The sequence below is a fragment of the Epinephelus fuscoguttatus genome, linkage group LG1 (assembly GCF_011397635.1).
Source record: "Epinephelus fuscoguttatus linkage group LG1, E.fuscoguttatus.final_Chr_v1".
In the NCBI taxonomy this organism is placed as follows: Eukaryota; Metazoa; Chordata; class Actinopteri; order Perciformes; family Serranidae; genus Epinephelus; species Epinephelus fuscoguttatus.
This window is the reverse complement of record NC_064752.1, coordinates 17,331,755-17,347,134: the sequence shown is the minus strand read 5'-3', so window position 1 is coordinate 17,347,134 and position 15,380 is coordinate 17,331,755. Positions and strand designations below refer to the sequence as shown.

The window sequence follows — 15,380 nt, the reverse complement described above, 5'->3', positions numbered from 1 at the left end:
CAGAAGTACAGAGAGTTGTTGCATAGAGATGATACACTGACTCATCTAGTTACATTGGTGTGAGGTTTTTAGAACGTTGCAGAACGGCACATTGCAAGAAGTTGCTTGTTTCAACTTGTCTTGTCCCCAATCTTTGTTCTGAACCTGGTTTTACAACCCTAAGTTATACTGGTGAAGTGTCAACAGCAAATGTAAATGTGTTCCAACCAAATTGCTGCCCTAAGTGGGATGTTAATTTTAGATGTAACAGGGCTGTACACAGATGGATACAAGAGTACCCACACGTGTGTAGAGTGTATGTTTGTCTGTCAGGAAGTTTGTAGCCTCAGATCAGTATCTTAAACACTCACTGCCATGGTTAAATGCCAGATTTTTATGTTAACAGTCATTATCTCAAACATAGGTTATCTTGAGAGCATTTCATCCAAAGCTAGTTACTTTCTACAACTGCAGAAGATATTTATCCTCCTGGAGTTAATAACCGGAATCAGTTTCATATGTTGACATTTGGTAACATGAATTAAACATGATTGCAAATGCAGTAAAACACCAACACTATTTTAAAAATGAATGCGTGATCAGAAACCAATTTAATCCATGTACTCTTATCCATAACACATCAGTTTACTGTACGGCTCCCCTGACATTATGTTTTATATCTACAGCACGTGACCATCATTCTCATGAGACAGGAGAACGCTGGTTGGCATGTTTGTCAGAGAGGCCTTAAGAGCTTATAATGCCCATGGTACTTTATTATGGTTTATGTGGGCATGAGTAAGCCAGCCAGCTGTGTGTGTATTTGTGTGTGTGTGTGTGTGTGTGTGTGTGTGTGTGTGTGTGTGTGTGTGTGGTGGGGGACATAAACTAAGAACAAAGAAACCTTTCAGCGGATTTTTGTTGACTCACCAATCTTTACCGAGCACCAAGTACCCCAAGAAGGAGAGATGTATTTGTGGTTTTTCCAGAGTGCACAATGAAACTTTAATGATTATTTTCTTACTCTGAATAGAAAGAGTTAGTATATAGCCGCTCACAGTTAAGGGACACATCGCTATTGGGGTCACAGGACTGGTGACAAGTCTCCAGTAAATGCCGTTAAAATATAATTACTTTAACCCTGGTCCCTTCTGTATGAGCTTTTGTTATTTAGTGCAGCCCAAAGTCAGCACTCCAAGTTCTTGTTAGGCTCGTAAGGAAAAAATAAGAATAACTTAACTAAATTAGAAAAAAAAAAATGAGATTCATGTATAATGAGTTTCTCTCCTTTCTTCCCACTTACTGCTTTTCCTTTATCTTATACGGTTTTTGTTTCTGTTGTTACAGGTTCTCTATCGATCGGACCACAGACCATGAGATGATCTTCCATATTGATCCTGATTCGGGTGCCATCACACTGGGAAAGATTTTGGACCGAGAGACAGCAGGCTGGCACAATATAACTGTGAGGGCTGTAGAAGCAGGTACATGGCTTGCCATTTCAAATTCAGCCTATCACGCACACAGGATTTGTACATCTTCATAGTGCTGCGACTAATGACTTGTTCACCTTGCCAAAGTTTCTCAAAGTTGGTTTAAACGACTGTTTAAAATCCAGCAGTTATGTATAATTCATTAACTCCACCAGGTACAATCTAAGCCGAAATGAGTTTTCTTTAAGTCTTGTTTAGATATTTTCACCCTTTGCGAGATGTCAAAACAAAGCCTTAAAGAAACGCATCATCAAGAGAACACCAATATACGACAATGAAATGATCAAACAATAAAAGGTCATTTTTATAAACCTTCCCAATTACAGGTAATCTAGCACCTAAGTACTCCTCATTCTCTAGAAAAACTAACAAAAACTTAGATGAGGGGCAAATGAAACTGCTCTGAAGTTCTGAGTGTTTGCATTTCTTAGGATAACTCATGGCCCTGTTTTTAAAACAAGCAAGTTAGAATTACTGTGATGATTGGCAAGCTTTTTTCCTTCACCCAGTGCCTGCCAGTGATGGACACTGTGCAAGTTGAATTAGCTCTCCCAACATTTGTCGACTCCCACCAGGGGTGATAAGGGGTGACGGACATTCTCAAACTGCTGTGATCATTAGCTACCAAAGCTTTTGGCACATTTTCAGCAGAGGAGTGTTGTGGCTTTTTAGCTTTGAGAAAGACAGGGAATGGGAAAGTAATGTACGGTAGTTGAACAGCGCTTCGATAGGCATAGGATTTTGGTGTAAACAAAATTTATCATGTGAGAACAAGAGAGTAAGTGTCATGGGATGAAAATGGATTAATAACTCATAAAAACGCCAACATCAGTTACTCGCAACAGACTAACTTTATTTTTCATTCGATGCAGTTCATTTGTGTAAGATGTAGTTTTACATACTCTAGTGTGCCAATCATTTCAATCAGCAGAGACAGAAGAATGGAGTAAAGATAATATTTAATACGGAGAATGAGTGTAGAGAAACAGATGATTTGTGTTGATTAAGATTTAACAAAAGTCTTTGATACTTGGACACCAGAGGGAGAAATTTGGGATTGAGGGACATCTGAGCAGCAGCAGGACAAACCCCCCACCATGGAGTCCAGACACTGGTGGTGGTGGTGGTGGCTACTGACTCTGAGGCTGATGGCTGATGAGGCGTATGAGGCTGATGAATCCATAAAGACTAGGTGGTGCAAGCAAGATTTGTTCCGAAAATAAAAACCAAGCTTTAAGCTGCGAGACCAGACTGGCAATATGACCTTTAAAGGATAATTGGCTATCAATGATAAAACCTAAGTACTTGTAACTTGTTCAATTGCATTACCTTGGGAAGTTACAATGTTTGGAAGCGTTACTGGTAGTCTAGCATTTGAAAACAACATGAGTTTGGACTTACCTGCATTTAGGGCCAACTTCAGTTTCTGTAACCAGGACTGAACAACATCTGAAGTGGACTGTAAGAGATTAAGAGCACTTTCAGCAAATGTAGAACAACAATAAATTATAGTATTGTTGGCATATAAGTGGTACTTAGCATTTGGTAAGTTTTCATACAGATTGTTGACATAAATAGAAAACAATATGGCTCCAAATACAGAACCTTGAGGCACTCCTTTAGATATCGTCAGAAAGGAAGATGTGGACCCTTCCAACTGAATACATTGCATTCTGGTAGACGGGTAGTTTGTGCACCAGGAGCTAAATCACCAGGTGTGTTTGTTTTAAGAAAGAAGAGTCCTCTGTGAATAATTCGACTTCTGGTGCTGGGCTAGCAGCTTGTCTGTGATGAGCCAAACGGCTTCCAAGAAACACTCATTTGTAACATCAAATTGCTTTATTCAGTGATCTTACTGGTTTAAATCACTGGGTCTGTTTGTTTTGAAGAGAAAGAGACCTCTGGGGATAATTCAGCTCACGGTAAAAACCTCCTGAACAATGAATTCTGAAGGAATCTACTCGGTAGTTCTTGCCTGGCACATTGGAGAAATTTCTGCTTGTTGCAATCTGCAGTCCTCACTGCTAGACACCGCTAAATCTTACACTCAGCTCCTTTTTAATTTGTTGTTTCCTGTCATCCGTTTTGAATTTTGTTGGTTGGGCTACCATTTTCGTATTTTCGCATTTTTATATATTGTTCCGGTTCACAGGCAAAACAGCTGACCAGCTGAAAACTCACTGAGCTTGTTCTCATATGTTCTGCCACCCCAAAAAGGATATCCTCACTGGTAGGCATCAATGTCATCTTTCTGATACAAGGTGAAAAAAAAAACAGTCATTCATTTCATCGCTTGTCTTAGAGCTGACAAACACATCAGTGAAAATGAAGGAAGAGCTTATATTTTTTTCATCTCATTGGGTCCTTTTGTCATCACAAAGAAAATGAAGAATGTAATAACTTGGGGGAGCTGGGAAGTTATTACTATACCATTAGAAGTAAACTTGAAAAAGGAGGAGGCCTGGTATTCCCCACTTTTTCAATCTCACACAGATGAAGTGATTTTGGGATTGCAGTGAAAGCAGAGGAGATTGCATTCTGCATCTAACTGGTATCCGCCACATCGCACACAAGAGGGAAGGAGGAAACAATGCGCATAAACAAAGCAGATTTTAAAATGTTTTCATATTTGTTCCTCTCTCATATAGCCTCAGACTATGATTACTCCAATAATCAATACAGCCTAAACTGAACAGTAAGCAGTCTCACCCAACACAAACATTAAGACAAAATTAGACTTTCTGAGTCTCTTTTTTTTCCTCGGGCTGTAATTCCCAGAGCAATTTAGGCGCTTTTGTGCTCCTCTTCTTTGTGCTTGGCATTATGTCATAGGCACATTTTAATGTTAATTGAACATTTAAAGCGGCCCTAACCCTCCCAATATCAGACATAAACACATGCCTGCACTTGATAGATAAAGCCTCTCACATTGCCTTCCAAGGAAACATCCGGACAGACGGAGTCAGTGGTCAACGGCATCAGAATTCCCATCCAGAATGTTTCTTTATCACCAGTTCGCTCACAGAGTCCTGAGAGCTGCAGACGCACAGACAGGAGACAGAGAGAAAAAAAAGAGACATAGAAAGCAAAAAAGGCCACGAGAGAGATGAGAAGGGGAGGGAGGGGGTTGTAAAGCAGCTAGGGAGAGTGTTTTAAGAAAGGACTTCATTTTCTCCATAATGATTTTGTTCTGCTTTTTTGTTGGGTCCCTCTGCTCATTAAGGCTGAAGAGCCACAAGGTCAACTTGTCTGATGACAGTGTTAAAACCAGAGTTTTGCGGCGCACCCCTTAATTATTCCTCCAGTCCATTACTGACCTTTGATCCATTGCATTGCCACTGTATCAGTATTGCACAAGTGACAACAGCTTTCTGACAATGCTAGGAGTCTGTGCCCTAGGATTAACCCCAGCTGAGAAACTGCAAGAAGCGCACTAAGTGACAATTACCGCACACATGTCTGTGCACTCTGTAAAAGACGTTTTAGCTCAAGTGCAAGTATGAGCAGGCTGCACTGTGATGATACCCCACCAATCAAACACAAATAGACACACACACGCACCACACGTCTTCAAATTCGCCCAATTAAAAGTACCATCCCCTAGCATCTCTTCCTGCAGACATTGTCACTGTAAAAGAGGAAACAGCCTCTCATCTTTATAGTACTTGTCTCCCTTCCACAGAACACAGAACCCCCTGAGTACAGGAGGAGCATTTAACTGCACTGTCACTATCCAGGGTACTCGTTCTCCCTGACAGTCTTCTCCATAGAAACATATCAGGGTAAGTTAGAGTGACATATAATTTTCCAGAACTGATAGCAAGTATGATATCACCTTGCAAAACTGCTTTTTTACCCAGACAGGTAGGTGGAAAAAAAAGAGCATCACCCTGAGGGCAAAAAGATACCGAAGTAGCTGGAAAGTCTTTATCTCTTCCACTGTTGCGGGGAAGAGACATTTTCTACAGCATAACTTTTCTCACCTGCTGTCTGGCAAACAAATGCACAGTGTTTGATTATTATGCCGTTAGAACATTATTCTCTCCGACTCCAAATGAATCACACACTTGTTGCAACATTGTGAAGGGAGATAAGTGTCTCTTTTCAATCACAGCTGGAAAAATCCAAGTCCTATTTGTGGAGTACAAAACGTGGTTCACATTAAATTCAGAGTCAAAATGAGATGAAATTTGGTAAAGTACAAAACAGGGGATGTTATTATTATTATTATTTTTTTTTTTTTAACAAATTATGCACCACAGAGTGTTTGCTTGGATGACTGTATTAGATGCTATTGTAGTGCAAAGCACATCTGTCAACAAGAGTGGGGAGACATAATAATGTGTAATCAGGGACCAGTCCAGGCTGTGACCTGGTTGATGTGCTCTCTTAGTCTCTCTGTTATATAATTACTTACATGTCCTTACTGTCAGTGTCGTTGCGGAGGAGGAGGAGGAGATCCTGAATACTCAAACAGTTGCTACAGTTGGTAGGCTGACATAGTTTATTTGTCAATAGTGGTCATGCATAGTATATAGATTGCTTGTGGGAAGATTTTAGCACTCAGAGCCACAGTGTTGCTCAACTGCATCGTATTAGCCTGAGGTTATTGTAAAGATGAATGGTCACATAGACATGACAGTCATCAGGGTTATGTAATTGTCGTTGTTTGTTGTATAATGATGTGCTTTATGGAGTGGCACTCTTCACTGCGATGAATATGAAGTGAACTTTTCGTTTGGTTACTTCTTTATCTGTGCACTGATGATTTAAACAGCACTCAGTGAATTCTGATGAGACTGAGATGTATCTACCACCACTGGAGTGCAGCGTGTTCGTAATCAAATTATTGCACTGATTACAATTACATATTCGGCTGTTATGAAACTTGGTGGAATTGTGCATTTCTCCAGTGCGCCGCAGTGTAAGACCTTCCAGAGGATTGTTATTACTGTAGCCAGAGGTGACATGTTGACTCACTCATTTGGCCGAATAACACGATGTTACAATAACATGTCGTGCAATTGCAGTTTCTAGCGCTGTAGAAAACGTGCTAAAGTTGCCACTGCAAATAATGAGGTAACATGAGTTTGGTTGACATGAGCTGACACAGATTCTCTTCACTCAGAAATGTGTTTTTCTCATGTTAATGTCCCCTAGAATATAAGATCTCGACTACATTAACTTGGATCTCTGCAAAGTTTGTCACTAGAAAGGTTTAAATCAGAAATTCAAAAGTACCCTGGTCAAGCTACATCAGGTAAATCACATATTCAAAGGCCAATTGCTGTCTAATACAGGAAACACACCGGCATAGAAACCTGAAACCTCCAGTGCAGACCATACTACAGCAAACATGGTTGAGTGTGCAGTTTTTGGATGTAAACCTGATCTTGAATTTCCTTCCACTAACTAACAAAAACTCCATTTTAGCAGATATTATTGTGTTTCACAACCATTAACATGGTGTTAGCCACTGCCAGCTAGCCTATAAACAAATAAAAGATGCTAAATACACTTGCCATTCTGTGACATATGATACGCTAGTAGCCTATTTTGGTGCACAACAGACTCTTCGTCTGGGTCTGGGTCTAACCAAGGCCAAAACACACCAGCGGCAAAGGCAGCACGTCAAAAAATACACCTATTATTTTCAACATTTAACCCCAGACTGGTGGCAGCAAGACGCATGTTGGCGCTCCTGCAGATCTTTTTGCCATTGTCTTATTTCCAGCCTCGCCGACCCTGATTTTGCTCTGCTCCTATGGTAGCTCAACTCCTCTCCTTACTAATAATGAGTAAAGGGAACTCTGTTGCTGTTGATGTGTCTCGCTTGTGACAAAGATAAGGAGAGACTTGTTGAGGTCGAGAAATTTTCCGAGCTAAACGACCCGCGATCCTGTCATTATAAAGACAATGGCCAGAAAGATACTTCCTAGTGAGGCATAGCTCTGGAGATCAGCTCTTCATGTGAGAAATCAAGATCAATCAGGGGTTGTCCATACATGATTTTAAGCTCATGCAGAGGAGGAAGAGGTACAGATCTTTCAGACTAACTTTGCGTAGTCGTCTGTTGACAAGCTGCAGCGCGACACATTCAGTGTGTGCTAGGGGCGGCACTTGATGCATGTCACATGATGTGCCACAGTCGGTGTTTTCAGCTCAAGGTTCAAGCATGTATCGCTAGATCTCTCTTATGTTTGCGCTAATGCTAATGCTAGCCATCTTGATGCACAGTGCTCTTTTACCAGTCAGCTGACCCAGAATTATGTCAGTTGGCTTAGAGTCAGCTGTTCAGTACATATATTCGACTATTTGTTAATTTTATTCCATATAGAGTTTGAGAGTTTGAACAGAGTTTGGCGGGATGTGCAGGGTGATAATAGCGTTCATTTAATACAGTAAAAAAGCCACGTTAGCCATTCAATGTAATGTGTGGTAATTATGCTAACAATGGCTCAAAAATGTGAGACATTTTTTGCCAACAGTTGATATAAAACAAAAACAAGAGACTGTATTGTTTTACATTGCTGTGAGTTGTAAATTCACCAGTCTTAAGCAGAAGGCAGTAGACAACATTATCTACCTACCTGTGTCCCACTCTGACTCTCTGTGGGTCCAGGTACGCAGCTGCCTGTACCAGAGAGCAGCATGAAAGTGAGGAGCGCTCAGTCTTGGACTAAATCTGTGAATCCAGAATTTCCCCAAAAAGTACACAGGACACTGACTGACAAAAGAAAGAAACGAACAACAACAAAAAGCACTCGGCTTGTAGAATCTCAGTCGACTGAGGGGTTTCTGACTGATGTTTCGAATCTTTGAATTTCAGTGGGCAACCCCACTGGTTTCATTCAAGTTGGCCGGACACCTCATTCTAATTAAACCCCCCAAAAACAAAAGTGAATTGATAAAAGCAGTGGTGGCACAGAATTATTAACACCTCTGAGAAGCTCAGGATAATTTCAGTTTTTGCAGAGAAAGCCTCCACCGGCAGTCAGTCAACCAAATTGGCCTTCAGATAGCAGTGAAGTGAGTCAGTGGGAAACCAAAACAGCATGTGATTCTAGACGGATGTAAAACATGTTCACATTGAAGCATTTGACGTGTGTTTTAAAACTCAAATTGGACTTAATTGCCAACACCAAGAAAAGCACCACACCGATTAGATGACGGAGCCCCTTCACAGTTTTCAGTCACCAGCAGAGGTGTGTTGGCAGAGACACTGTTTTTGCTTGAAAACAGAGAAAGAAAAAACTGGAGGTGATCGTAACCTCAAAGGCTATTGAAGATTTCTTTGCTGGAAAGGGCAACTCTGGCAGCATCGCCCAGTTCTTTAAGAGTGATATTGACAAAACAGTTTTGTATTACATTGTGAGATGTGTCTTGACATCGGTGAACTAAGGGGCACCTTATCGAGGACTGTGTGGATACTTCAGAAGGAGGGCGGGGAGATTAACAGTGTTGCTGCCAGAACGGACAAAAGATGCTAAAGTGTACCCTATCTGTCCTCGTAACAACTTCATTCTAGGCCTCTTTTTGTTTGGAATGTAACAATAACGCCAAACGTCAAGTATACAAAACGTAATCATGTCACATTGTGTGACCACAACAAAGCCCCCACAAAGAATATGCATCTGGAAAATGTTTGATTGAGAAAATGATTTCCCTCATAAGGATATAAGTCCAGTGCTGGTAAAGTTATTTTATACAGTCATTTTTGTGATATTTATGAAGCATCAATTAGTGTAAACAGTATTTTTCATATAGCATTTAGAGTGAGCGTGTCTCAGTTGGTGTTCAAATGCAAAGTTCAGCTGGCATTTTATGTATTAGTTTGGTGTTCCAGGTTTAGCACGATTGCCGATTCCATTCACTTTGTCCTTGAAAGTTTTTTTTTGTTTGTTTTTCATCAAAGAAATGAAAGAAAGCACAGCGGACACAGCACGGAGAAAACCCATGCATTTAGAAGCATGTTTTGATTCTCCTTGGTGTGTCAGACACGTGGGTATTCCCAGTCGGTTAACCTGTTAAATCTTGAAAGTGATAAATTATTTTCTTTATTTGTTGTCTGAATATTATCATTAAATGAGTGGCTGTCACTGCATCAGCACCTGAATGTCTTAGCTTTGGTGAAAACTTTTGTCTTTGAAAAGGGGTAATTACGGGATGTTTATTTTTCCTTCAAGTGTGTGCCATCTAATTTGACAATCTTAGTGAACATTTTTAATTATTTAGCGTGTTTGTAGGGCATTGAAACTGTTTGTTCTGTTTATTTAGAGAGCATTTATAGCTGTTAGTTTTTAAATACACAAAAACTCATACTGTCATAAAGAGTTTTTGGTCGTACACTTGTGAGTTTCTGTAATATCGGAGCAATGCAACTGAAGAAAAATGGCAGTAATACTTTGTAGCCTCTGTGCCTGCGTGGCTGGGCCTCTGGCTCAGTAAAGAGACCAGAAGCAGACACTGTTGAGTACATTTGTATCCTCAATTTCCCCTCCTGACAAAAGTGACATTTTATACCAAACTGTTTCCTCCAGCAAAGAAGATGAGCCATTTGGTCACAAGAAGCATAAGACTCCTGACACACACCCACACACACATGCAAGCACGCACATGTATGCAAAGACATGCGCACGCACTCTCACATCACATCCTCTCTCTGTCTTCCCTGAAGTTATGTCAGTATAATGCAGTGCCTGAGAGATCTACTATACAGTCGTTCTGAAAGATTCGCAACAGCTGGTGAGTGCCGCACAGATGCAGAGCATGCCAATAATCTGTTGAAATCCTTTTATTCTTCTTCTGTATCTGAAGACAGATTTAGAACGGCGCCACTTGGTCCAGATGAATGAACCTGTCTCACTGAATAACTCTTTTTTTCCCCCCATGGAGGGAGTTTGGGGTGGGTAGAGGCGGGGCATTCTCATATTGTTTCATCTGTTTTCAATTCTGGGAATTGAAATGTAAAATGTGTAACATCTGATGATTGCTGGTTTTCATTCTGGCACAGCGGGGACAGCGGCATAATGTGGAGACGAAATTAGAAGAAGAGGAAGAAGAGAGGAGATATCTAGCGCCGGTGGAGCTCTCTGTGCATTTATGTTCTTGCTGCTCAAGCAAAAGGCAGTCAATTAAAACCCTGCATTGATGTGAGGATTATGCTATTAGTTGAGACCAGCATTCTCATTAGCTGCTGTGCCACTGTTGAGTAGAACTGTGTGGTGAGATAGAGAGAGGGAGCTCGAGAATTTGCCTGCAGAGGTCTGTTGATTATCAGTTTGCCTGGCTGTTTTTGGTAAACCTGTCTTGTCTTTTTTGTCTATCCAACCTGCGGCGCACCTGTATGTCAGCTGTTGCCATTGATGTCATCTGTCCCGCTAATAGACCTAAGAAAATGTTCTGTTTTTAAAAGCATGAAGTTTACCCTTGACATCAGGTTACCGGAGCCAGAGAATCCAAATGTGGGCAATAAAGTGGAAACAGGGTGGAGCTGAGGTGGGGCAAGAAAGCTGCAATTGCCGCGGCTGAGTGTGGGGGAGATTTATCAATTAAATCAAACACGCCTCTAAACATGTCACCCTTTAAGCCTTAATGTCGTCTTTATGGAACAATAATTTTGAAAATTGCTGTGAAGACACAAATTAGAGGTGGAGTGATTTCTGCGACACCAAAGAAAACAAAAGACCAACTTTGTCTTGAGAAGTTGAGGGTCTCTCTGATGACCTCAGTCCTCTAGTCTTGAGAGCCATTAGAAGAAGTGGCAATGATCAGAAATAACTGCATTAATCATTAGTAAAACTACCAATTTGTAGTTTTTTTTAAGTGTGACCTCTCATCTTGTAAACAATACATGTAATTTTTGGAGGAATGTTAGGTGTTTATTGAAATTATATGTTTACAGTGGCAAAAACAGAATTATTGTGAGGCCTACCAAAGGTCCATGTTTGTGTATTTTAATCATGATAGTGATCTTTCCCTAACCTTGACTATTCCCCTAAAGATTCCCCTAAGATTCCCCTAAACTTAACTGAATAGTTGCATTTACCCAAACGTATCCATACCTGTGTGATAAGGACACCAGATCAGCCAGCCTGGTCACACTTCCAGGTTGTCAAATACCAACGCTTCATCATGGCCCTCCGCATCTGATACTGACGCACAGGGTGTACTTTAGCGTTCATTTAGCTTTCAACTAATTCCAATGTAATGTATGTATGTGATGTACAAAATATTAGATGCTCAGAGCAACTGACATGATATAAAGAGTGAGAAAGTCCAGGTAGGGAGGAGGTCTGGGTGATGAACTGGTCAAACAAACACAGACTTTCACCCAGGAGACTGCTGTTTGTGTTCTGGATGAAACCAAAAGTCTACGCTGATTTATTTAAAAAAAAAAAAATTATGTAAATAAGTCACATATTCATGTAACGATACAGCGACAGTATCTGGGAATGAGAGCAGGTGAGATCATAAAACAATCGAGTCTTTTTGTATGACGACTTTGAACTGTGTCTTTGGGCATTTAGCTCAGACTTCCCAAGGTTAAAATTTTAGTATCGTATAGTTAGATTTAGCAGGTTTAAAGCACTGAGTTTGTTTTTCCACTGCATTTATCTAATGGCAATAGTTATTTGATGCTTCTTGGAACTATTTATCCATTAAAATTGCAAATGCTAACCTGGATCACTTACCAGTGTTAATTTAGTTTTCACATGCACATGCATCAGTCATTTCACAAAATGAAGGTACTCATTCTTAAGGGGGAATTGCACTTAACCATCTGCAATATTTACATAATTACAACTATTTAAATTCATTCACTTGAGCTCTTTTACTGCAAGGATTTATGTGTGTTTTTCTCTCATTGGATAATTGTCAGTAGCTGCATGTTGTTACATTTTCTGTAGGGTGTATGAACTGGGTGGTGACAGCTGTGTATTCTGATTTATTCATAAGCTATGGACTCTAATTAACCAGGATGTCCAGACCAACACTTGAAGCAACCAGATCAGTCATTTAACAGAGATAATGTTCCCTCTCTCTCTCCCATAATATTTCTCTCTCTAACTCACCTCTCTCACACTCATACACACTCATAGACTTGCACACGCTAGGGGCCTCAGGCTCCCCTCTGTACTGTACATAGTGTTTTATGAGTAAAGCGGAAACTCCATCAGACATTATCATATGATTACGAATGGGAATTAAGATTCAAGGAGAAGTCGAGCTAATTTGAAGTGGGTTTTGATTGTACTAATTATATAATCTTCTCCACTCCCACGTTTACATTCTGGCCCATTAAGAAAAATGTCTTGATAGTGCATTGTGGCGTTATTCCTTGTGTTTTATCTCGTTGAGAACGGCATGAGAAATAAAAATTACAGCGCTACATTTGCAGTTTTGTCAAAAGCATTTATTTGTCATTATCTGTGAGCCGAGGTGTGCATCATGCACTCAGACTATTAAACAGCTATATACTGTAGTGTCATTATCAGATAGTGAGGACCTAGAGACAAAAATGGAATCTCTGGTACGATTTTCATGTCACTCACTGGTGCCAGAAAGTGTTATTCCTGTAATGGGTACAATTTGAGGAGGCATTAGATTAAAACCCCTCCAGCACTTAGCCACAATGCCAAACCAACTGTCTACTTTCTTGTGGGAAATTGCATTCATCTGAGTCTTGTCTCACTCACACTAAAAGCAGACAAGAGGAGCATTAAGGGTCATGCCCATGGACTCTTGTGTACACACCTTGGCTCTTATGTGGAAATCAGCACAGTAGCAGCAGCTGCCATCCTCTGTCAGTCTACACTGGATCTGTTTAGCTTTAGCATTGCTGTGTGGGTCACTACCATTTTGGCAGAGCTCACAACCCAACAAACAGTTCCTGTAGTTATGCACATAAGTCTGAAGAAAACTGAAGTGTAAAACTATGCTTTGGGTTGAAGATACACGCGTAAAACACAAGTGAAACATGGATTGATATGCAGCCTGTGTAGACAGCTTTATTGATTCAAGTAAAAGAATTTCTGTACCTTCAGAAGATGGACAACTGAAAACTGTGACTGAAACGCCTGAAGTGTAGACAGCCTGTTGCTTAAGAAACACTCCAATCAGGATCAGAAATTCAGTCACTCTGTTGCCAGGCACTGGTGTTATGTGTGGCAGGCTAACCCTTACTTTATCCAGCCACTATACTCATTGTGGTTTGTTGAAAATGTTGTTGCAGTTGCAGCTTGAATGCTGTGCAAGGACACATCTGCCACAGCAATGTACACTGTTAGAGGTATTTTATGCAGAATTGTTTACTGTTTGTAAACACGTTCACCAGCAAAAATGAAAGTAAAAGCCAACCCCAGATTCACTCATTCGGCGTTTCGCCCCGCTATATCTGCATATTTTCAGTACCATGTCTCTTGGATACCTGCTGCTGGTCCCTATCTTTTTTTTAAAAGCCCCAGCGTAGCGCTGTGGGTACACGCCCATAAATGTACCAAAATAAGAAGAAAGAAAATACATGCAGAGGGCAGTCTCTGAAGAAACATACACCGCCAAACACTTCTAGCGGGTCAGAAGTGATGATTGAGAGGGATTACCTCTGTACGAGTCTATTCTGCATAGTATATCTTTAAAATGTATCTTGACAGATGTTGATGATGTGTTTTCGTCTGTCTCCCCTGTAGATAACCACACCATGGCGTCCCACTCAGCAGTGAGCATTCGGATTCTGGATGTAAACGACAATCCTCCTGAACTGGCCACACCGTATGAAGCCTCAATATGTGAAGATGCCAAACCAGGCCAGGTAAAATTTGTTTAAATGTAAGGCTATCCAATTTCATATGTATTTGAACACCAACAGTGTATTCTGTACATTTATAAAGTTAAAATGAGACGAACAAAACTTCACAATATCATTTTGCTGAGCAACAAGTAAAATGTTGTGCTAATCAAGTTACTAGAGCATCACAGATTGATCCGCCATTTAATTAGAGTTGATGATAATGAAGGTAGGAGTTAGGGCACTTGAAAACAGTGCTGTGCCAAAGCACTAATTACATTAACAATATAAGAAGACAAAAAAAAACCTTGTAACAATGCCACAAAGAAACGTATTACCTGTGGTTAATTCAGTTTAAAAGGAAGCCCCAAAAACAGTGCACAGCCCACACAATACTGAGCACATTTACTGGTATACAAAACTCAAAGCTAGTTATCAATGTGAAGTGAGTTGAAGTGTACTCAGCCATGAGTCATATATTAGAACATAAGTGATTGTTTTTTGCATTAAACACATTAATCACAATGGGGAGAAGCAGATGGATTTGAACAAGCAATTCATACATTAAAAAATTAACACAGAATTCATACTTAATGCATAAATACAGTAGAAATACAATGAGTACAATGAATACAATATTTTTGATTTTCACTGGTCTCCATTTCAAAAAGCCATGTTATTAAAGCTGATTTATAACTGAGTCACTCAGCCAGGCAGAATAAAACCAAAGGCTGCATTCTTGATTCTGACCAATATCCTCATCTTCTCTGACAATATATTGTTAGACAGAAGAACAGTTTGGATCAACGTCAATGAAGCAGTCTGATATTGAGAACCAGTATCCTTTGTTCTTTGAGCTAATTCATTTCAGACTTAATTGCTGAGTCAGAGATACCAGCATGGTCACCGGCTTGTCTTTAAATTAGCAACAATTAGCTTGTTCTGCTTTACACATAGTCTGTATGGTGATTATAAAAAGAGTGAATGATGTAGAATGTAATGTACCTCCCTCCGTATGCAATATTCCTGATGTAGACATTAACATCAAGCACCCAGGTGTTACATGCACCATGGCAGAACATGAAAGCAATACACCCACTGTTTGAAGTGTGATATATTGC

The 15,380-nt window shown here is 40.2% G+C and overlaps 1 protein-coding gene across 1 annotated transcript in view; it reads left to right on the top strand.

Moving 5' to 3' along the window:
• LOC125897378 (cadherin-22-like) overlaps positions 1–15,380 on the top strand; it is a 395,305-nt gene that overhangs the window by 344,300 nt on the left and 35,625 nt on the right. Inside the window, exons 11-12 of the mRNA XM_049590690.1 lie at positions 1,327–1,463; positions 14,162–14,283. Of these exons, the coding sequence (XP_049446647.1) occupies positions 1,327–1,463; positions 14,162–14,283 (259 nt within the window). The remainder of the gene's footprint in view (positions 1–1,326; positions 1,464–14,161; positions 14,284–15,380) is intronic.